The 25,894-nt window shown below is 35.6% G+C and overlaps 1 protein-coding gene across 1 annotated transcript; it reads right to left on the bottom strand.

The window, feature by feature from the left end:
• Positions 1-386: 386 nt before the first annotated feature.
• LOC149223370 (taxane 13-alpha-hydroxylase-like) lies at positions 387-6,789 on the bottom strand. Its single transcript, XM_089385820.1, has 3 exons — positions 5,531-6,789; positions 1,138-1,325; positions 387-863 (listed from the first exon to the last, which is right to left on the bottom strand). Exons 1-3 carry the CDS (start codon positions 6,528-6,530, stop codon positions 543-545), a joined length of 1,509 nt encoding a protein of 502 aa, XP_089241946.1. The 5' UTR covers positions 6,531-6,789; the 3' UTR covers positions 387-542.
• Positions 6,790-25,894: the final 19,105 nt, after the last annotated feature.

Genomic DNA, 25,894 nt, shown 5'->3' with positions numbered 1-25,894 from the left:
CTACACTAATATCTGGATAAAGTCGAAGATAGAGTGAGAAGGAAAGTGGTAAGAAAGTGATTATTATTTATCCCATCTTTTAATAAAACAAGACTCCATACATATTGAAAATAAATAAATAAAAAACAAAACAAAACAAAAACATTACCCTAAACTACCAAAACAAAACCGTTGAAAATAATATAAATAATCCTATAACTTATTTAAGTTATACCATAGTAAATATAAGTAATATTGCAGACCAAAAAATTTATGTGAATATTGGTGGATGTTACAAAGATCCTTCATTATAATATAATTTATTGTAAAATGTTATTACTATTTTCTTTTAATCAAAATTCCTTTATATAAAATAACATTACAATCATTTTTAATAATAATACATATAACAAACATATATAATATTTTTATTAACAAAATAACAAGCCATCACAAAATATAAAGTTCTTTACACCAGTACACTAATACATTAGGACAGAAGCTATTCTGACCATTTATTGTAAATAATATCAAACCCTGCATCAGCATTTGCATCTCCTCACTCATGGGCTGCTGGCTCTGGGAACAAGGCGGATGGGAAATCCATTGGCAGGTGTAGGGAAAGGGTTTATGCTTATTTTCTCTTGAGGATCAAGAGCTGAGAATCCCATGAAAGCTTCAACAAAATGATATGTGAATAACAGTATCTCCATCTTTGCATATTCCTCTCCTGGGCATGTTCGAACTCCAGTTCCAAACGGTAGATATGTATATGCAGGCATACTCTTTACTGCCATTTCCTTATCGAACCTTGATGGTTTGAATTCACAGGGATCAGCAAAATAGGCCTCATTTACATGAGTAGAATACACACTCCATAAAAGCTGCAATCCCAAAATTGCAAGATTAGAAAATATTATTGGAAATTATGTCTATCGAATTTGATAGCTAAAAAAAATCAATCATCTATTTATAAAATTCGCAAAATATTCTCAAAATCTACAATCACTATAACGACAATTCAATAACTACCTTCCATCCCTTTAGTATGGTATATCCACAATACTCAATTTGATAATTAAAAAAATCAATCATCTTATAAAATTCGCAAAATATTCTCAAAATCTACAATCACGACAACGACAATTCAATAACTACCTTCCATCCCTTTGGTATGGTGTATCCGCAATACTCAATGTCTACTATGGCTCTGCGGAATGTTCCATAGATGGGAGGAAACATACGCAGTGTCTCCTGAAGCACTTGCCACGTGTATTTCATCTTCTTCGTATCTTTCCATGTGATTGGTTCTCCATCAGCTTTACTTGAACGAATTTGCATCTGCTCTGTCACACATCACAGGCACAATGCAATTTTTATGAAATTTTCAGATCCTCTGGTTATTCATTTGAATGCACAGGTATTAAGCACGAGAGTTTTTCAGAGTTTTAAGGCCTTTGTGTAGCGGATTAGATTGGATGGTCATTATTTAATAATTTAAATAGCCTTAGTTTTAGGTTTTATTTTTCGAAACATTTTAATTTATTAAAAAAAAATAAACAAGTTAGAAATTACGATAGAAAATTTTTATAAATCTGTTAATATATGGAAAAAAATTATAATTATAATAACAAATATTTGCAATATCATAAGTTTTGGATCCATTTTACTTTTCGCAGTGTATTATATTAGATATCATTTTTTGCGATTCAACTAATTTAAGTAAATCATCATTTATGACCATTTCCATTTCCATGAGAGGTAGTTGTAACTAACTAATTTCTCGTGATTTTTGAATAATCCATTTAACACTCATTAATTTTAAAATTTGTATTTTAAAAATATAATATTCTAATAATAAATCCATTTTACTTAAAAAAAATTGTATTTTAAAAATATAATATTATAATAATAAATATTTGCAATCTCATAAGTTTTGGATCCATTTTACATTTGGCAGTGTATTATATAAGATATCATTTTTTGGGATTCAAAGTAAATCATTCATCTATCACCATTTCCATTTCCATGAGAGGTAATCGTAATTAACTAATTTCTCATGATTTTTGAATGATCCATTTACCACTCGTTAATTTTAAAATTTGTATTTTAAAAATATAATATTATAATAATAAATATTTCCAATCTCATAAGTTTTGGATCCATTTTACTTGGAGAAAATTTGTATCTTACCAATATAGTAATTATTTTATAGATATTTTAAATTTATGTAATTTATAAAATTACCCATATAACTTTATATTTTGAGTTTCATTTTATAAGTTTCACACTAAAAATGTATTTACTGTAATTTTTATAAATATTAATTATTAAATAAATTTAAAAATTACATAAATTTTATTATAAATTCCAATAAGTTAAATTAGTAAATTTTGGATTCATATAATTTTATATTTTGATTTTAATTTTATAAATTTCTATTTATTATAAAAACTTTTAAATATTAATAATATAAAATAAATTAAAAATTACATAAATTTCTTATGATTGACTCATAACTTACCATTAACAAAATATTTTAACTACAAGAACTCCACTTATTGGGCTAAGCCTTGGAACTTTTATATATATATATATATATATATATATATATATATATATATATAAACAATGTTATTATATAATTTTTTATTAAATAATAATAATAATACTTTTTTAATTAATAATAATAATAATAATAATAATAATATTATTATTATTATTATTATTATATAAAATTTATAATAATAACATTCTTTACATTGAATTATATATTTTTTAATTATTTAGTTAAATATTTAATTATATATTATTTATAATAAGTTTTAGGATAGCTCAATTGGTGATCAAAGTAATGTGAAATCTGTAAAAATGAGAGATGTAAAGTTTAAATGAGAAAGAAAAAGTTCACTAATAATTACCTGTAATAAAACAAGCTACTAAATCTCTAGGGGATACAAATATATATGAAAAAAATTCAAAAATTCATAATTTTAAAATTTACAATTATATCTATGTGAGAAATAATTATGGTAAAATCAAAATATGTAAATACATGTTAAAAATATATTATAATCAAAAAGCATAAAATAAAATATAAAAATATTATTATAATTAAAAAATGTAAATTAAATAATTTATATAAAATTATCATGTTAAATTTAATTTTCATTAAATTATTAATTCAAATAACTTAATATTTTTTTTTAATTATTCAAATTTCATTTAAAATTTGAAAATAAAAATTTACCTGAAAGATAAATATTAATATTTACCCCTATCAAACGGAAAAAACCTCATAATAAGCATATCTATTTCTATCCTATGATAACTGATTTTAATCCATCTTCTTAATAAAGGTTTACACCATATCTTGATTATGAAACTTTCCATTTTGTTTGTATTGTGTTGATACACAAAGTTACACTCTCAATTGTTTAAACAAATTATAATTGTTTAAGATTTTTTTGCTAAAAGATAGAAATAAATATTTTATATATATAATTAATGATGTACGCTCACTGCACCTCACACTAGCCCACCAATATTTACTAGTTTACAGGTTTATTAATGCATGCCCATCATTAAATATATACAACTCCGCACATTATATTAATGAACCTAAAGCCTGGTAAATATTGATTGCTCCACCATGAAGTCACAGCTCGGGAAAACCAACGATGAGATTGAAGTGGGAAGGAAAGTAGTTATTTATTTATTCTCATTTATTAAGGAGTTGTTTACCGAGCGGAAGAATTGTTTCGATGATCAAAATTGCCAGAATCTAGGTAAAAATTTCAAAAAATCTTGTAAAGACAGTCTTTGAATCATGTTTTTGATGGTAAAATGGATTCAGCACCATCAAAAAAGTCTAAGACACTTAAAATTTTAAAGTTTAACAATTATAACTTAGATTTACAAAAATCCTTGTCAAATTTTCTCTAAATATAACCAAAATTTCCATAACTTTCCGAACAACTCATCTACCCGATTCATTAAAAAACACTGCTCAATGCATCCATCCGTAGCGTTCCATAATGTTCATTGTTTTAATAATATTATATCATAATGGTCAATATGTACCCGCAAAATTGAGGCTGCTGCGGAAGGTAGGGTTCCATTTCAGACCATAATGTTGAATTAAATGGCATAGGAGTTGTTGAATCTGAGTTGGTTACAAATTCTATTATCACATGTAAATCTTAATATTAATTAAATATTGTGTACCAACTTATAATATTAAATATTACTCGTAAAGTAAGTATATATATCATTTAATTATATATATATAAATAAGTTTTTTATATATTAAAATAAAAAGTTGATTTTATTGATTTCATATAATTTTCAAAATATTAATATTTTTATTATGGTTTTATATAATATATTTTTATTTTTATAAACAAAATAATTAAGAGAATGGAATTAAAGTTAATAATTATTTTATTTTGTCTATAAAGCATATAATAGATAGCGATAAAGTGTATTGTTAAGTCACTATATAATGGGAAGGTCACGGGCTAGAGATTTTTTGGGAAAAAATCCAATGATGTTAAGGGCTGATGTGGTCCAGGCTAGGTGCAAACTTATAGCCATCTCTGGTGGAGACAAACGACTTCACAAACGAACAAAAAAATAACTATTTTATATTTGTGATTTTGGAATATTTTTACTTTGAAGGTTAAATTTAATTAGATTATTGATTTTGAAATATTTTAGATATTTAATGACAAAAAGTTAAGTGAAATAATTAATTTATTTTAAAATAAAGATGGGCCAATTGGAAACTATAATTATTATCAAATGAGTGTAGGTTGTGTGGTGGGGATGGTCTGAATATCATTATTTAACAAGTTTCACTTTGTAACATGTTTATCTACCAATAAAAAGTAGGTATTGTTCCTTGACATAGCTAGTACCAACTTGGTACAGTAAAATATACTAGATTAATAAAGAAAGACTAACACTTCTTGCAAAAAAAACCTATCAATTGAGTGTAGGTTGTGTGGTGGGATGGTCTCTTGTCTTCCTTCCCAACTGGGTTTATCTACTACCAATAACAAGTAGATGTCGTCCTTAACATAGCTAGTACTAGATTGGTACAATAAACCACACCATATTAAAAAAGAAAGACTATGATCAAACAAATACTTCTTGCAAAAAAAACTATCAAATGAGTGTAGAGTGTGTGGTGGGGATGGTTTGTTGTCTTCCTTCCCAATAAAGTTTATCTACCAATAACAAGTACATGTTCTTTGACATAGCTATTATCAGATTGGTACATTAAACTACACCATATTAAAATAAATGTCATTTCTTAAAATAGCTAGTACCAGATTAATACAGTAAACCACACCACATTAAAAAGGAAAAACAACAATCAAATGAAAGTCTTCTTGCAGTAAGAATTATCAAATGAGTATAGGTTTTGTAATGGGAATGGTGTGGACAGGCTTTGAATATCATTATTTAACAGGTTTCACTATGTAACGTGTAAACTTCCTGCAAAAGAACATTTTAAATGAAGAGCAGGAATTTAGATTGACAGTACCTTTAACAATTTCTTCGTAACTCGCTTGGTTTTCAGACAAGAGCTTGAGCATCATAGTCAGCGTTGCAGTTGTTGTCTCAAATCCTGCTTGAAGGACGAAACAGATATTGTCCAGGATCTCCTTATCACTCAGCCCTTCCCCTGTTTCATCTTTAACACGCAGCAGATTCGAAAGCAGGTCGCATTTTGAAGAACCCAAGTCCAAATTTCCTCCATCATCACTAGCTGCAGATCTCCTTTTCTGTTGAATAATATTCAACAAGATAATTTCCATCCTGGACCGGGCGATCTTGGCTCTGCGATAGCTAGTCCCAGGCAGGAATTCTATGGGGACACTAACCAAACCCAGAGCAATGCCTTCACAGGCTTCTAGAAGCTGAGTCTCCAACTGCCTGTCCTGTATATTGAAAAACAATTCACAGAAAACTGAGAACATGAGCTTTTTAATGGCCGGGAACACCTTAATTACGTGGTCCCCTCTGTTCTTCCAATTCTGATTGAGATGACCCTGAATGACCCTACTCATTTTTTCAGTCACAAGCTGCAGAGTTTCAGGGCAGAACACTCTGGTAAGGGCTACCCGGAGGCACTTATGGTGGTCTCCAAATTTGTTAATAAGGGCATCATCTCCTATCAATTTCAGAAATGGATGTGACCACGACGAGACAACCAGCTTGTTCTCATTGGAGAGCAGCAAACGATTACCAGGGGGACTGGCAAGGATGACAGTATCCTGCCCTAGTATTGAAGTCTTGAAAACTGGGCCGAACTTTTTTACTCTCTGTTCTATAAAATCCTGTGGCCTATTACATCTCAGAGCCCAGAGAAACTGCAGGGTCTCTCCCATGAATGGCAGTCCTAAGCTTCCCGGTGGAAGAGTTGCCCCCTGATTCCTGATACTGTTACTGATATATTTCAAGAAAATTTTAGTACACATCATGGTCATTATAACAACCGTAGCTGCCACAGCAATGGTTCCCATTTCCAGTTCCAGTTCCATTCTCTTACAACTGTTGTTCTGCCCCTAACTGGAGCTTGGTATGTGATTAATTATAGGGCTGGCTGTTTAATGGAGGTGGTGTGTGAACACTAAGGTGTGTGGGCACTGAATTGTTTGATAGAGAAGTGGTGTGAACACTCAGAAAATGGGTCTGAACCGAAGCATAGCCATTTATGAAAATGGTTCTGGATGAAAGTACAGCCACCTATAAGAGAAATATTGAGCCTGCAATGTTGTTACAATTCTGACTTTTTTTCTCTGCTATCATAATCAGATGTTGTCAAGTGAACAACAACTTTGTTATAGATGAGGACAAAACTTAGGAATCAATGAACATTCCATTTTTTTGGGTTTCTCTTCTTGTCTGAACTCTCTTATTCATATTATACTTGGTGAACTTGGATATGTACTTGTTTGGTTGCTTTAAACTGTCAACTCCTCTGGATATGACAATATGATATAAATTAAAATTCTTATATAGATATTCAAGGATTTATATGAGAGAAAATCTACATATTTTAATTTTATGGGGGAGCAGTTGATGGTAAAAGTCAACAATGGAAGAACAAGATTGTGCCACTTCTTGGACCAAAAAATAATCCTACTCAATATCCATATGGAATAATCCTACTCAATATCCATATGGGCAACCAATCATTCTTGGTTGGGTTTATTTAAAATTTTAAATATCTGGAAAAAAAAATTCTAGAAAGAAAGAAAATTATGTTTTTTTACACAATAATTTAGAAAAAAAATTTCCTAATAATAAAAAGGTTATGATGTAACTTTTGATTGCAACAAATTATTCTTCACTCCAATGTTTAGATTGTCCCTATTTTAAATTCAAATTCAAACTAGGTGAAAAAAATAAAAGGATGATAAATGATGATTTAAAAAGAAAATCAAGTTTTTTTAATAAATAAATAATTATGCTCTACTTTTTTATTTGAGATGAATATTAAATTATTTTTGAAAAGTTATTTTAAAAGGTGGTTAGTAAAATTATGAAAGTTATTATATAAATTTTGATTGGAGAGGAAATTTAAAATATTTTTAAAATATTATTTTAAAAAGTGGTTAGTAAATTAATGTTTTAATATATAGTTGTTAAAATTATTAATATTAAACTAATTTTATATATTTTTATTCAATATTTTAGAATAAAAAATTTCAAATACCAAATTTTATTTTATTTTATTAACATCCATTTACTCTCTAATATCTTATGACAAGTACAATGTCATTTATTATGACAAGTACAATGTCATTTTAAGTTGCATCTACAAGTACATTTATTAATTAATAGTATGTTTAATTATTAATTATTGATTTGAATTTAAAAAAATTAAACTCAAATCAACACTTAGATTCACATTTCAACGGGCCTAAAATACACCAAAGACTAATAAAAAATACAAGGTAAATCTAAAAAGTATTAAACTAAGCATTGATACATACCTTGATTGGAGAATTTTAGGCCTAAAATGGTAACCCATTTTAGTTAAATTACCAGGATTAATGTACAATATGATCTTCAAAACAAAATATAACCCCTTTTAGTTAAATTACAATGATCAATGTACAATATGATCTTCAAAGCAAAATATAAAATATATTTTGAATTTAAATCTAAGCCTTTATTAAACTAAGCATTGATACATACCTTGATTTGAGAATTTTAGGCCTAAAATGGTAACCCCTTTTAGTTAAATTATTGATTTGAGTTTAAAAAGAATTAGGATTCTTGATTTTGAAGTTTAAAATGAATTACAATGGTTATTTTTTCTTTAGTGTAACTTTATTGAATCTAGGTTGGGGTTTGGAAAAATGATCTATTGAAAAATGATCTATACATATTGAGAGATTAGACGAAGTTTTATCTAACTTGACATTCTTTGGTATAGTTTAATTGTTAATTATTAGTTTGGAATTTAAAATGAATTATTTTAAATATTTTAGAAGTTATAATTTCAAATGAATTATTTAGAAGTGATATAGAATTATTTGTCAAATAATAATTCAAAGATTAAATAAAAAATATTAATTCAAAGAAGTCAAATAATATATAAAACAAGTGTTATATTGAAATTGCTTGTAATTTTAGCTAAAATCATCGCTTTCAACATATAAGTGGGAATAACATAAGGATGGTCACTCTTGATTACATCGTTGAGAATCAAAGGAGGGCATTATTTTACATAATAAGAATAATATTAAAATGTTATTACATCAAAATTTAAAGAGAAATTGTAGTGTGATAAAGGCTTAAAAGGTAAAAGGGAACAAATATATTATTTGTAGGTAATCAACTAGAATTTAGAAAATAAAAATAAAAATCATAAGCATCACAGTGAAACTAGATATTGGTCTATTCCCAAAACACCATGAGATAAAATAGTATGTAATGTTTAGAACACTAATGAGGGTTAAAGATGAAAAGAAAAATTACATTTAAATTTCAAATTATTTGTCACACTAACAACCTTTTTGATATTTTTATGTTATCAAAACCATGAAATTAAATGACATTATTTTACATAATAATAATAATATTAAAATGTTATTCCATCAAAATTTAAGGAGAAATTGTGGTGTGATAAGAGGTAAAGGGTACAAGGAAACTAAGATCTATTATAAGTAGGTAATCAACCTCAATCTAAAAAATAAAAATAAAATCATAAACTTTATAGTGAAACTAGATATTGGTCTATTCCTAAACCACCATGAAATAAAATAGTATGTAATGTTTAAAACACTAAAAAGGGTTGAAGATAAAAAACAATATTACACTTACATTTCAAATTATTTAGCACATTACCAATTTTTTTTATGTTTCTAAGAAAATTATGGGATCTTAGAAGACTTCTCTTAATACTTTTAGAGCATAGAAATAATATGTTAAAGAAATCCAAGCCATCTCTTACTTTTCTAAAGTAAGAAAAAATATTTTTTTATTTTTTCAAATGTTAATCATCATCATCAATAAAAATTTACAATTTTAATATATTATATATATATATATATATATATATATATATATATATATATATATATATATTGTATATATATAACTAAAATGAAAGTATTAACCACATCATTTCTCATTCTAGTGTATGACCTTTGGATCATAATGAAATTATGATTTATAAAGTTTATGCATTTCTTTCATTTATGTAATTTATCTTTATATATATATATATATATATATATATATATATATATATATATATATATATATATATATATATATATATATATATATAACGTATTTTTGAAAAAAAAAATCTTGTGGAAAAATCGTAATTTTATTCATTAAAAATTATCAAAATTACATGTTGTAGATGCTAATGAGCATATGTAATTGGAGTAAACTCACTAGAAAGCAAAATACAATTAGATAAATGTGAGATACATATTATTAATCACATACATACACATTTTTTGTGGTCTTTCAATTATCCTACCAAGATCCCTTGGACATCCAATAATGTTTCACATTATTCCACACTAATCATAAGGGATTAGGTGTCCAACATTACCCCATTAATCCAAAAAGGTGTATGTGAGTCCAAGAAGAGAGTTGAAATATGAAGATAAATAACCAATGACTAAATGTGCTCCCTAAATATGGTGGTTTAAGGAATACCACAAACAAAATGGATAACATAAACCAAATTATTACATAAATCAAAGTATTCTACTTGTGGTGGTTTAAGGAAGAGAACTAACCAAAAGGGTAATAGAAGTTGAAGTCTTCTAGTGGTGGTGGTTTAAGTAAGGACACCAACTATGGAACTTGACTCGAAATAGTTCCTGGAACCATTCCAAATCTAGCTAGAAACTAATGTATTCTTCAAAATGGAAGTACTCCTTCATGATGATTTAAAAATAACCACAAATTGATGTCTAGAAAAAGCAATAAGTCTTCTACCTAGTGGTGGTTTAAGGAGGACCACAAACCAACTAGTGGTTTTGGGATGACTAAAAACTAATTCGTGCTCATGCATTGTGAGTATGTCTCTAGCTACAATTTTGACTCTAGCTCTAAGTGAATCTAGCTCTAGGCTTTGACTATAGGATCTGGTTCTGGTTGTGGCTCAAACTCGCTTGATATGACTTTGAAACTAGTAGTTGACTATTAAATGCCTCCTATCGGATACAAGGTGAGAAGATGGAAATATCTCCACAGCAAGATGTATAAATACTTGAGAATGAATTTTAGATATGACCAATATATATTCTTGACTATTGAAGATGTTTCCAATAAATGATCTATTCAAGGTAAATCTTTGCTCTTGCAAGAGCCTTGCCTTTGGAACATTTGTTTGAATGATAAGTATGTTTTCCACAATTCCCACAAATGTGAAGGTCAAAAAACTGATGTTTCAAGTGGCCAACTCAATCAAAGTGTTGGTATTTGAGAATCTGAAGTGGATGCGAAGAAGGTGAAAATGAGTTGTCCTGAATAAATCTAACACTTTGAAACAAGATGGTTTAGAGTAGTTTGGAATGTGAAAGGTCACTTCCTTTTCATATCCAAGACTGGTTTTGTGCTTGTTGTTGATAAAAAATTTCCAAGGTATAATGACGGGCTTTGGGAAGTGTAAATTAAACTTTTGTATATTCATTTAAATCTTAAACAAAGAATTGTTCTCGTTAGAAACCAAGGCAATACTGAGAAGGGGGGTGAATCAGTATTGTGGGAATTTAAAACTTTCTTTCACAAAGTAAAGAACATTAAACACCAACAATCTCTTTAACAAAAATTCATGTAAGTATTATTATTAATCAATAGAAGAAGCACATGCGTAACACATAAAGACTTCAATGTTTTCTTTAATTTCTTTTACAAAGGCAAGTTTCAACTTAATGTTACATCAATTGGTAGGCTTCAACCTACTTGAGAGATATAACCCTGAAACCGCTGCAAGCTCCAGTTTGTTAGTTTCTCAGGCTCCAACTTGAAGGAATCTACTACTTCCTAATTTATCAGCTACTACTGAAGGAAGCTAGAACCCATGCGTTTATTAACTACCACTGAAAGAAGCTACAAACCATGATTTGCAAGCTACAACTTGCTAGACTTGCTTAGTTCCCATTTCATCACATTTTCAAACTCAAACCATGAAGGCCACTCCTTCTCATAAAACAAATAAGTCTCTCCTCACTCAATCACCTTCACTAATCACTGATCTCTAATCAATTCACATTCATCCTCATTATGATACAATTTTGATACAACTGATCTAGATTTAAAGAGGAACACAACAAATTACAGATATAATCATAAATACATAGATGCAGCAGAAATAGCACTTCATTTCATTAATATCAAATATTGAAATATGCTTACAAACATAATGGAAATAAGACTAGCTCGGGCGATGGTAGCTTATCTTTGAGAAGAGATGTGATGGATACCTACCTCTAAACTGAGTTACAATGAGGCTCAAGGGCCTTTTTATTATTGAACAATAAGAGAAAATCCTAAAAAACCAAAACCCTAACCTGAGGAGATGTAACACCAAGAGTTTATGGGCCCCATTGGGGTTAGTTGGGCAGCCAACTTCCCAGTCATATTATCTATGTTTGACATGCATGATACCTTAATGGAAAGATCTCTCTGAGGACTATATCAACCCCAGTGAGTTTTGTAGAAATCACACAGCAATTTTTCCAAAAAAAAGTTCATTTTGGGCCTCAAAACGGCCCTGGAAGTTCAAGACCCAAAAAACTGCCAAAAATAGTAAATTGTGCTACAATTAAGGAAACTAAAAAACTGAAAGAAACAATGGTGAGGGTACAAGTGGAATAAGTGGGTGGCCACCAATATCCACCTGGATCAGTCCTCCCCCCTTACGAACCAATGGTCCCCATTGCGTTGAGTTCCTCCATGAGATGAGGAAACTTCTGCTTAACTTAGTCCCCGGTATGCCAATTGCCTTGGTGAAGGAGTTGGCCTACTTTGACAACTTGATATAGTTGTATCTACTGAGTGTTCTTGATCTGTGTGTATGTGATCTGATCAGTTGTGGCATGTTCCATGTAGTCCGAGTTGAGCTCTGTTGGTGTGAGTTGTTCTTCAATGTTAGATGTGTCCAATAATGGTGGACAATATGGCCGAAGGTGATCTACATTGAACACTGGGTGCAAGCCAAGGAATGGGGGAACGTTGTTCTCCAAAGCATTATTTCCCATAGCCTTGGTAATGGTGTAAGGACCATATCAGCGTGGTCTGAGCTTTCGATGGGCTCTTGTAAGGCATTCTTTCTGTAAATGCAACCAGACTTTGTCGACCACCTAAAACTTGTGTGGCACCTAATGTTCATCATGTCGCTACTTGTACTTGGCATTTTCCATAATGGAGCGGTGATATATCAGCCCGTTGGGTAGAGGTGCTCCAGGAGTCCAATTGAACGAATGCTTGACCTAACAGTGCAATGGTACCCCTATGGGTGAGGAGAAGATGTCCCTGTATTCTTTCATGACCATATCCACCTGCTTCTGCTGTGTGGAGGAACCCTTCCCAGGGGCCATGGATGTTTCTACGATATTCCCCTTACTTTGAGAGCGAACTAGAAAGAAAATAAATTTCATAGTCTGGGAGATGATCTTATTGCATTTCTTAGTAGAGATCAAAGAGGTGGTGGTAGGTGGGGCTACCTCTGGTATCCTGTATAATGTATTACCCAAAGAAATAATCACAAAGCAAGGTCTAGACTCATATACCACATGTCGCTTCCACAAGTATGGTTGTCCTAATTATACATCACAAATTTCGAGAGGAGAAACATCACACAATACCTCATTTGTGAAGGGCTTTATGCTATAGGGAAGGTGACACTATTGGCTAACTAGGAGATCTCATCCTTGGTGAAGCCACTGGATGCTATACAGGTGTGGGTCTGGTATGGTCAGTAGGCCCAGCTGCTTCACGACCTCTACTGAAATGAGGTTCTTTTGGTTGCCACTGTCGACAATGAATTGCAATGGCGAACCCTTCACCCACATTTGTGAGTGGAAAAGATGCTCCCCCTCCTTTGGATCTTCGAGCTCATTATTCTAGATCTTGGCAGTGGTAATAGTGGCGCTGGGCTCCGCATCAATAATATGCTTCCCTTTGTCATTCCCCTTGTCGGGTTCTGACTCGAGGTCGGAACATGCATCGAATTCTAAACCCTTCAACTCGGCCACCAACAACTGCTTGGTCTGACACTCACTTGTGTTGTGAGTGGGGCTCTTATAGAAATCACACCACTTTCCTGTGTCCTTCTTTGACTCCACGGTGGAGACGAATACAAGCATCAATCAAGTAGTCATGTACTTGATTGGTTACACTGGATCTTCGACTTCACTTGATCAAATCATGTATGGATCAGTTAGAGCATATAAGTGTGATGAATAAGCTCAACATTCCAAGCATCTTTTTCAATGTCAATTTCTAGTAGGGTTTGCAGTTGAAGGTACAGTTCAGTTTTCAGTTTAATTTGAGATAGTTTTCAATTTGTCACAAGTCAGTTTATGTCATTTGGGTTTGCAACATTTAGTCATGAATTTCAATTTAAGTTTTTTGACTGTATTTTCCCACATGGTTAGGCACTTGGTCTACAGTGTTCTTGACACCTCCAAGGAGTTGCCATCCCCAATAAGGCCGATGTTAGAGTCAGTATTTGCATACTACCATTAGTGATCAAAACTCCTCTTTTCATATCATATTAAAGTCCCATTCTGAAATTTTTGTCTTTCCACTTAGGTCCTAGTTAATTAAACCTCACTCTCCCTCAAAAATCAATATTTGCTGACCCACCTTCATGTCTTATTGGGCATAAATCAATCATAAAAGATCATTTCATCATGTCTTTATGTCAATCAAGTCAACATGGAGTCTAGTCATTCAAGGTCCCATTAGGTCATTAGGGTTTCCAAGGTTCCAATAAAACTCCATTCCATTGCATAAGACCAGCAAGTAAAGGGTGATCAAATAACATCTCTTCACCATGTGAAGATGATTTGTAAAGAGAAATGCTTATTTCATCATGTAATTTTGAGTTCAAATGTAATATTTTTAATTTTCATTTTGTAATTTTATGTCATTTAAATGTAATAAGTACAAGGTTCCCAAGTTGTTAACTCAGTGTTCTGAAGATGCTAGACCATCAAAATATCAATTTGTCAAAGGAAATAGTCAAGTGAAAGGGTAAAGTTTCAAAGGGTTAAGTGAATGCCAAAGGGAGTTGAAGCACTAAACCCTAATTTCCTCTCCCATAGAGCTAGGGTTGGTTATAGAATCAGAGACATCTGAGCAAAGGAGGCCTAAGGGAGGTCATTTCAGCAAGTATGAGGTCATTCCAACTCATAAACATCACTTCTCCATCATTTTTCAAGAAGTCATTCCAAGAGACAAATCATTTACCACACATAGGGCCAATTTTGTTTCAAAGTACGTTTCCAAACAAACAGAGATGAATTTTACAAAAGTCAGAGAGGTTTTTGTCAATCATAAGAAAATAATGAAAAAACTCCTTCTTTTCTTACACAAGTGTCATGGTTTTGGAGAAATGTCAAAAATACAATTGCTACAAGAGAGTTGCTACACTTCTAGACAGACCTTGGGAAAATCAATTTTTCTCCTAGCTAGATTGTCCAAATTACTTTATTGATGAGTCAAATGATAGTTATACAGAAGTATATTTCTAATGAGCTATCATGAGCTCAATTTGGAGTTGAGGAAGACCTCCAAATGTTTCCTACAAGATCACACTTCATTTTTCCACCCTCATTCTGCACTTTTTTTACCAGTCTTGGGCGAATTAGTTTTTTAGGGGCTATCCTTGATAATGTTCAGTTCTTGATAGGTCCATTTTGTAGCCAATAGAGATAAATTTACAACGAGCTATCATGGGCTTAATTTGGACATCGAGAAGGCACTCAAAAGTCAATTTAAAGTCAGCACTGTGTGTTTCCTTCTGGTGTTGTGCGTTTGACAAGTCTTAGGATAATGGAGTTTTGGAGGGTCAAATCAAGCCCATTTTGAAAACAAAAAAAAAAAATTGGGAAACTATATAGGATAAGATTTCCAATGAGCTATCGTGGGCTCAATTTGGACACTGGGAAGGTAGGAAAAAGTGGGTCTGAAGTTGGCGCTATGCATTTGACAGTTGGCCTAGTTTTTCACTGTTCTTCTCCAAATTTGATTTTTACCTATGGGAAATCAATATCTTACTGATGTAATTGATATTATTGATGTAATTATCATGTTTTTACTTTTAACTATGGTAAATACATTAGGTAAATAGACTCTATGAGGTGTAATGAATCAGTTCATTATAATTAGGGATGAGTCACTTTGTGTTATGCTCTTAACCTGCAAAATGATACCCAAATACAGAATATGCGAAGAAAATATACCCAGAACACAGAATAGCAATGATTTTATTATTTAGAGAGTAATGTTCACTTGCCTATTCGAGGGGGCAACCTCCAATAGAGCAGAGCTCGACTACAAAATAAGACACAATGCTCCTCGCAGGGAGTCTCTATCCTTTATATATGACTCATACATGCAATACCACTGGCAAATACTGTGGGTTTTATTAATACCATCTATCTAATACTACGGCCCATTTGCAACTAACTGTGGTCCCGTCATTAATTGCGGGTAAACCACTTACAAATATTAATATGGGCTTTATTGACTCTTGACTATGATGTGATCCCATGACATAAATAAGGGGGTTATGGTGGGACCCTAACATGCCCTCCCCCTTAAGACTAGCCTTGTCCTCAAGGCTGAAGCTGCGGAAACTGCTGAAGAATAGTGGCTGGTTCCCAAGTTGCATCTTCCGGAGAGGCGTCTTTCCATTTGGCGAGGACTTCCTTAATCATGCGGCCGCGCAGGTGCCTGTCTCGTGTGTCTAGAACCTGTTCGGGTTGAAGCCAGATTGACCCTTCTTCGTCCAATTCAGGTAGACTGGTTTGAACTCGGCAATTTTTCCCAATCACTTTCTTGAGGCATGATACATGGAAAACTGGATGGATTTTTTCAGTAGGTGGCAAAGCCAACTTGTAAGCCACTTCTCCAATGTGCTGAAGTACTTGGTATGGTCCGTAGAATTTTGGAGAGAGCTTTTGACAACCCTTGTCTTTGAGTGATGTTTGATTATATGGTTGCAGCCTCAAAAAGACCTGATCCCCTTCTTGAAATTGGCGCTCTGAGCGATGCTGGTCGACCTGTTGCTTCATGCGGTTCTGAGCTTGATGAAGATTCTCTCTAAGATGGGCGAGCATGGTTACGCCGTGTTGTAGGAGTTGATCCACTGCTTGTACTTTGGAGCACCCCTTGAGATAAGAAGTAGGGGAAGGCGGAAGTTGACCATATACTGCTTCATAGGGAGTCATTTTGGTGGTGGCATGATAGTTGGTGTTATACCACCATTCAGCCAGAGGTAACCACTATACCCAAAGGTGTTGCTTTTCTGAAGTGAAACACCTAAGGTAGGTTTCTAGACATTTGTTGACGGCTTCAGTTTGACCATCCGTTTGTGGATGATAGGAAGTACTGAGTTTTAGTTGAGTGCCTTGTATCCTGAAAAGTTCATGCCAAAAATTACTGGTGAAGATCGGGTCGTGATCGGACACAATAGAAGTGGGCATGCCATGCAATTTGAAAATTTGATCCATGAAAGATTGAGCGACCAAAGTTGGTGTAAACGGATGGGGTAGGGTGCAGAAATGAGCATACTTCGACAGTCGGTCCACAACCACCATGATGACTGACTTGTTCCCAGACTTTGGAAGACCTGTAATGAAATCCATAGAAACCTCCATCCAAATTGATGTCGGAATGGGCAATGGTTGTAATGTGCCTGGTGTGTTGACGGTTTCCCCTTTGTGGTGTTGACAGACATCGCATTCTGCTATGAAAGTAAGGATGTCCTTTTTCATGCCTATCCAAAAAAATGTTCTTCTGGTGCGAGCATACGTCTTCTGAAAGCCCGAATGTCTTGCAATGGGAGATGAGTGCAATTCTGCCAAAATGAGACTTTTGAGGTGGATGTTGGTGCTATTACGACTCTGTCCCTATAGCGAAGAATATCATCCTGCCACGAGTAGCCCTTGGTGGAATTTGGATCTACCTGCAATTGAGAAATGAGTTGGGATAGCCCGGGGTGTGAAAACCATTCCTTGCGAGCCTCTTCAATCCACTCTGGAATGGGGAGGGAAATTGCTAGCAGAGTACTTTCTTCCTCAAATTGGCGAGATAATGCATCTGCTACACTATTGTCTTTCCCTTTCTTGTAAATGATCTCATAATCATATCCCAGCATTTTGGCGAGCCATTTATTTTGTTGTGGGGAGGATAGGCATTGCTCCAAAAAATATTTAAGACTGTGATGATCTGTGCGGATTTGAAAACGTCGCCCCAATATGTAAGGTCGCCAGGTCTCGACTGCATGTAAGATGGCCATCATTTCTTTTTCGTAGGTAGATTGGCCCGGATTCCTCCCACTTAGTTGTTGGCTTGTGAAGGCCAAAGGTCGCCCTTCCTACATTAAGACCGCCCCAATACCTGTCCCCGAAGCATCACATTCAATGACAAAGGATTTGGTGAAGTCGGGTAGTGCTAAGACTGGAGTGGAACACATGGCGTTTTTGAGAGTAGTAAATGCCTGTTGTGCTTCCTCGTTCCAGAAGAAGGAATTTTTCTTTAGGAGTTGAGTGAGGGGCTTCGCTATGCGGCCATAGTTGCGGACAAATTTATGATAATAGCCTGTGAGACCCAAAAATCCTCTCAAGCTCTTCAAGGTCTTAGGTTGAGGCCATTCTTGCATTGCCTGGACCTTTTTGGGGTCCACCTTGACACCTTCACGCCCCACAATGTGGCCCAAATAATCAACTTCTTCCATGCCAAATGAACACTTGGACATCTTGACAAATAATTTATGCTTGCGGAGCAGTTGCAAGAGTAGATCTACATGTTGAAGATGTGTAGCCCAAGTGCCACTATAGATGAGGATGTCATCGAAGAAGACAAGGACAAATTTCCTGAGATATGGTTTGAGAATGTGATTCATAAGGCTCTGAAAAGTAGAGGGGGCATTACAAAGACCAAATTGCATGACCAGGAACTCATAATGGCCTTCATGAGTTCTGAAAGCAATCTTGGGAATGTCGACTTCCTTCATGCGAATTTGGTGGTAGCCTAAGCGAAGATCCAACTTAGTGAAGAATTGAGCCCCATTGAGTTCGTCCAGCAAATCGTCAACCACCGGGATGGGAAATTTATCTTTGACTGTCAACTTATTGAGGGCCCTGAAGTCGGGACACATCCACCACTCCCCATCTTTCTTGAGCACCATGACCACTGGGGATGAATAAGGACTAATGCTGGGATGAATGACACCTGCTTCCAAAAGTTACTTGATTATTTTTTCTATTTCATTCTTTTGGGTGAACGGATATCTGTATGCCCGCACATTTGGGGGTTGGGCCCCTGGAACCAAGGTGATGCTATGATCATGTTCCCCTCGTGAGGGTGGAAGCTCATGAGGCTTGTCAAAGACCGGCAGATGGTTATTTAAAATATGTTGCATCTCAGGATGAATTGGCAGAGACTTGGTTTCGACTACCTGGATGGCATTAAATTGAGCTACCACTCCATGATGGCCCTTTTTTAACAATTTTTCCATCCTATGCGAGCTTATGATAGAGGGGCTCCTGCTTGGAGTCCACGGAGGGTATGTGCGGAGTTGTTCTGCTTAAAACTCATATATAACTCCTGGAAATCCATTGTGATTGGCCCAAGTGTGCGGAGCCATTCAACACCGAGGACAATGTCGCAACCCCCCATGTGTATGGAAAACATGTGGTTTTTCAACTGATAATCCCCCATTTGAAGTTTGACATTTTCACAACGGACTTCACATTTCATTGTGCCCCCATCCGCAATTTGGACTTGGAAGTTAGAAATTGCTCGTACAAAACAATGCACTGTGTCTGCGACTTTTTGATGGATGAAATTATGTGTACTTCCACTATCAATCAAGACTACTACTGGGCGATGTTTAAGAAAACCTCTGATTTTGAGAGTTTGAGGGGAAGAAATCCATGCCAATGCATGCAACGAAATAACTGGTTCGTCAGAGACATTGTCCTATTGGTTGTCTTCTTCTAGCGCCTCATGTTCCTAAAGTGGTGGATCTTCCTCTGTTGAGCTATAGTCAGTGGCATCTATTTGAAAAAATTTGGGCTCCTTGCATTTATGACCTGGGGAGTATTTTTCATCACAGTAGTAACATAGTCCTTGCTTTCTTCTTTCGGCCATTTCCGCAGGTGACACCTTTTGGACCTTAAGTGTTTGAGTCGTGTTGTGAGCTTGTGGGGGGCGACCTTTAGTGGAGAAATTTGGGCGACTGTATTGGGCTGCTAATGCACGTTCCACGTTACGAGCTACCTTGCAAGCCTTTGTCCATGTGGGAGGGTGGTGCAGTAAGACTTGAGCTTTGATGGCTTCTTTAAGACCGCTGATAAAACATTCCGTGTAGAACACATCTGAGAGACCCCAAGTGCGAAAGGCTAAGGCTTCAAAAGCTATAATATATTCATCCACTGTACCCGTCTGTCGGAGCTTAGTAAGACGAACCAAAAAAGAGGTTTCCTGTTCAAAGCGGTCTTGAAGAGCTTTTGTAAATTGGGTCCAAGTCCTAAAAGGTCCATTGCAACATTGATGCCATTCCCACCATTGCCACCTTTCATTGTCCAAGTACATGCTCCCCAACATAAGCTAAGTCGCATTATCTAAGATGCGATTCAGTTAGAAATACTGCTCCATTTTTGCTATCCATGCCGACGGGTGAGAACCATCAAATTTATGCATATCCAACTTGGGAGGTCGCTGACTGGGTGGTTGGTGGGTGTGCCAGATGTGAGGAGAGTGGCTAGACTCACCCTCATTGTATTCATTGCCATTATACGCCTCCTCGTGGGCTTGCTCCTTGCCCTTCGGGATTAATTGCTGGACCTGGAGACATAGTCCATTAAGCTGATTGGTGAGGGATTGCATGGATTCTTCAAGTTTGTCCATCCTTTCATTGGCCATCGCTTGGGCTCTAGTTTCTACCATACACCAACCTGATGAACAATTGGGACCGCCTAAAAATTTTCACTAATAATTGAATGGTACCACCGTGCTCAGCTCGTCGTCCTGATTCTGATGGGCTAGATCACCAATAAGCGCCCCGGAAGATCTCAGATTTTTTATTTTTTTTCTTAAAACTCCTAACGGAGTTTTACTCCTTCCTGATCAATACTGCAGTCGCCAAATCCTCAAAATGTCAATGCGGCCAAAAGTCCTGCGAAAATTATACCCTAGTATAGGAACCCTTCACAACAACTCTGATCTGGTGGATCTGAGAGATCTGAATGGTGGATCGGATAGCTCTGGGCGGCGGAACAGACTGCTGCTACGGATCGGCTGGATCTAATAGATTGGAATGACTGATCTGCAAACTCGAGACTGCGGGATTGATGTCTGCTGCTGCTACTACACTCCTTTGCACAAGCGGATCTGATATAGATGATGTGCGATCCCCCGATAGAAAAGGGAACTATGGTCTTGAGGAGTGTCAGGTGCTACAGATCGCAATATACATAAGGGTCTGGCAGTAGTACTCGGCCCAATGTTTCAGGGCTCTAACTAAGGAGGATCTACCGTACCCTTAGCCGTACAACCCGACTACCCTATCGTACGGGCGAGTAATCTCCCCGAGTGCTGTTCTCGGTGTACTGTAGCCACAAGACGGCCGACGGTTTATCTATGGCGAGGTTTCAAGGGAGCCTAGGGGGCTTCCGATATACCCAGAGGGTAGGTGGAAGACAGTCCGTGCGCGGTTCTGTCTAATGCGCTACTACTCGAAGGGGTACCCATAGGGGTTACAAGGGAGTCCAACAGACATGACCACCTCTTGTATTTCCTGCATGCATGCCTCCCCAAATCCGCAGGTTTATGCGCTCAACGACAGATCCCGTGGTTTAAAGACGCTGGAACACATCTCTAGCCGAAAAAAAAAAAAAAATAAAAATAAAAATAAAATTGCTAAGAATTGGAGATCCCACCGGCCCTAGAAAGTGCTCTGATACCACTTGTTATGCTCTTAACCTGCAACATGATACCCAAATACAGAATATGCGAAGAAAAGATACCCAGAACACATAATAGCAATGATTTTATTATTCAGAGAGTAATGTTCACTTGCCTCTTCGAGGGGGCAACCTCCAATAGAGCAGAGCTCGACTACAAAATAAGACACGATGCTCCTCGCAGGGAGTCTCTATCCTTTATATATGACTCATACATGCAATACCACGGGCCAATACCGTGGGTTTTATTAATACCATCTATCTAATACTACGACCCATTTGCAACTAACTGTGGTCCCGTCATTAATTGCGGGTTAACCACTTACAAATATTAATATGGGCTTTATTGACTCTTGACTATGACGTGATCCCATGACATAAATAAGGGGGTTAGGGTGGGACCCTAACACTTTGACCACCCTACACTCTAGCTATCAATTCATATTTTGGTGGAACTGCTCCTCCTCTCATCGATTTGACCCCTGAGGTTGGGAGGAGTTTGTTTTGAGGCCTATATCTTGTAATTTTTCAATCATTCTACAGGTTGGACTCTATTGGATGTTGTACTAGCGTCTTAGACTTTGGCATGGAATATATTGGATGATTTGGAGCTATTTTGGTGGGATTCATGTGGCATGGTATTTTGATATTATTTCTTCTTCAATTACATGTGTGTGAATGTTTTGTATCTTCCATGATCCATTTCACTTATAAATATGTTTGATTTTCAAGGTGTGATAAGCAGAATTCATCTTCTATGCTCTGGTTTGTGGAAATCATCATAATTTGTTTCATTTCTTCAGTTTAAAAAGAATTCATGATTTCCATGCTCTTTTTAGGACCTCATCAGTCTAAACCATTTCATCACTATACTACAAAGTGTTAAAGTAACTTTCCTACCTTGCCCCATCAGATGTTTGCAATTTCGATTCTCTGTTTCCCTGACCTAGTTCACTTTCTGACCTAATTCACTCATCCGGTGACTACCCCAATCAAAATCAAATCAAACAACCCTCTTCACTTTATATCTAGCCTAGAACCCTAATATATCCAACCCTCTTGGCTGTTATCCTTTGGAGAGAGCCCTCTCCAGCCTGGTAGGGCTAGCTACCAAGTTAAAACATTGGTCTGTGATTACCTCAGCTGGACTCTTCCTCAACCCTGGAGATCTAGAGGAGTGATAACAGACTCCATGGTGGTGTTATTTTCTTGCAGCTTCAAAAGGTTGTCTTAGGTCACCCCGCCTTTTCTTTGTCCTTTGTTCTTTGGATTCACAAATCCAAAGTTTCGCTTCTTTTGTTTAAAATTTGCTTGATCTTGACAGCATATCGGTACATCGTGCCAAGACAGGAGATGTCCAGGAACTCCATCTCGTCTTGGATCTACCTGTGTAGGCAGCCACGGTATTTGAGTACCAAATTCCGCTCAGAATCCTTGATACCTAACTTTGTGCGAAGGGTATGAAAAATATTAGTAAACTTCAGCACGTCTTGGTCCCTTCGCTGCCGCAGCATGGTCCAGTTTATGTATTTATCCTCATAGCTTTCGACAGGGTAGTACTACTCCTTCATGGCATCCTGGAATGAATTCTAAGTGGGTGCGGCTGAAAACAGTGAGGTTGTACTATCATCCTTCTACCCACATTAGGTTTCCCATCAATCCTTGACATGGGGGGTGGCTTTGAGAAGTGCAAAAGTGATCTTTTCCAGGGTGGAAAAATCATGAACAAAAAATATCCTTCTAGCAGATTTAACCATTTATCCACAGCATTCACATCTATCTATCCCTCAAATATGGGAATGTCAAATTTAACTTGTACCTTAAAAGGTGTGGCACTTCCAGAGTGGTTGTTGGAAGTAGATGCGTCACCCCTGAGTAGTTGTAGAAGGATCTAGGCAAAGTTTTCAATCATCGCATTCCTTTGTTTCTCGAGGGCTTCTTCAAGCAAGATTTTGATAGGATCTCCTGCCCCCTCGTCTTTCTTTTCATCTGCCATGGGAGGCCGTCGGGATTTGCGAGGCTGGTCTTGCAAAGGTTTGACTAGTTCAAGCCCTAACTCCTTATATCCCAACCTTGTTGGGGACATTCAAAGAAAAATAGAGAAAGAGTAGACCACTTTGATACCACTAATCTAGATTTAAACAAGAACACAACAAATTATAGATATAATCATAAATTCATAGATGCAGCAGAAATAACACTTGATTTCATTAATATCAAATACTAAAATATGCTTACAAACATAATGTAAATAAGACTAGCTCGGGCAATGGTAGCTTATCTCTGAGAAAAGATGTGGGAGCTACCTGCCTTTGAACTAAGTTACAATTAGGCTCAAGGGCCTTTTTATTATTGAACAATAAGAGAAAGTCCTAAACAACCAAAACCCTAACCCGAGGAGATGTAACACCAAGAGTTTATGGGACCTGTCGGGGTTAGTTGGGCGACCAACTTCCCAAGTCGTAACTTGGTCATATTATCTTCATTTGACATGTATGATACCTCATTGGAAAGACCTCTCTGAGGACTACAACGGTTGATGCAATTGCTATACCAATCACCAAGCAATATTTCCAAAAAAAACTTGGTTTTGTGTCTCAAAATGGCTTCGAAAGTTCAGGACCCAAAAAACTGCCAAAAATAGTAAACTGTGCTACAATTAAGGAAACTGAAAAAATGAAAGAAACAATGGTGAGGGTCCAAGTGGAATAGGTGGGTGGCCACCAATATCCACTTGGATCAACCATTGAGTATAACTTTGCTCGGCCAAATTCACCAAGCACTAATTAGTTATGGTTAAACCCACTTCCAACTTTAATTATACTTCCAAAAATGGTTGCTCCACCAAATTTTCCATCAACATGACCGGTAGACCATCAATTACTATTAAGCCTTGTCTAGTGTTCCTTTTCGCCCACACAACAGAGTGCCAAGACCATAACCTTATTCCCCAACACTTATCAACTAGTTGAATGTATGAATTACATCGTGTTTATGTCACTGGCACCATGTGCCCTCTCCGGTTTGGTCCACATGTCACCTAGAAATGCCCCACATGGCCCCCCAAAAATTCTAAATCAGCAAGCCACTTGTCCTTTAATGATTAATCCAGGTCACCCTAGCTTACGTAATTGTTGATGTCCTCTACCATGTTGTCACTTGTGCTGATGTTATCCTAGCTTGCCAATCATATTGCACATTGTGTATGCTTTGAGACTCGTGCATGTTTAATTTGGCACAAGATATACATTGTTAGTTCTTTGAGAAAAGGATGATTGTATGAACAATATCAAAATGCAAACCTCCCCTCGATGCTCGAAATTTAACAAGCAGGTCCACTATTTTTTGTGTAGTAGATGTTAAACCCCTTGCATCTTCCTCGTATGGTGCCAAATCATCGTCATTAGTGCATTCTTCAGAGGCTGAATAAATGATTAAGATTTAATCTGGACCCCCCCTTTGTTGGGTTGTGTTATATTCTTTCCACGACTAGGTTGGGCAGACCTACTTATGGTTTTTTGCATGGTTTTCCCACATGGTTTTCGATCCATGGTTTTGGATGCAATGGTTTTTTTGGTCCATGGTTTTGGATGCCTCAGCATGTATAAATACGTATTGTAACATTAAAAGGAATATAATGAAAAATCAATCCGGTAATCTTGGTTTTGGGATCTAGGGGAAAATCTCTGTGTATATGTGTTTTATGTGTTATGCTCTCACATTGTTTGTTTTCTGTGTTTTAGAATTCATATGCAGGTAATTTCTGTATGGGGCTAAAACCTACATTTGGTATCAGAGCTGTTTTGGCTTCTAGGGGACGCCTTTTTTGTTGAGGGGTTTTGCTCGGGCCTATGGTAGACCCTATTTAGTGGGAGATCTGTGGGATCGATTCTGGTGGTGAAAGAAGATGGTGAGCAGTGGAAAGATAGAGATCAAGAAATTTAATGTTCAGATTTTTGAGTTATGGAAACTCAAGATGGAGGATATGTTGGTGGTTAAAGATCAGTGGATCGCGGTAGATCTGGGTATTAAACCAAAGAGAGTGTCCGATGAAGAATGGAAGAAGTTGGATCAGAAGGCAAAGAGCACAATATGATTGTGTGTCTTAGATTCAATACTATTGAATGTATCAAGGGAAGCTACGACGAAGGCTTTGTGGGACAAGTTAGGGACTTTGTACCAATCTAAGTCTCTAGTGAATAAATTGTTCCTGTGGAAAAAGATGT

This window comes from Pinus tabuliformis, chromosome Q (assembly GCF_031772625.1).
Source record: "Pinus tabuliformis cultivar Carrire ecotype Pingquan chromosome Q, CPIR1, whole genome shotgun sequence".
Classification (NCBI taxonomy): domain Eukaryota; kingdom Viridiplantae; phylum Streptophyta; class Pinopsida; order Pinales; family Pinaceae; genus Pinus; species Pinus tabuliformis.
This window is presented reverse-complemented; position numbering and strand designations above follow the sequence as displayed.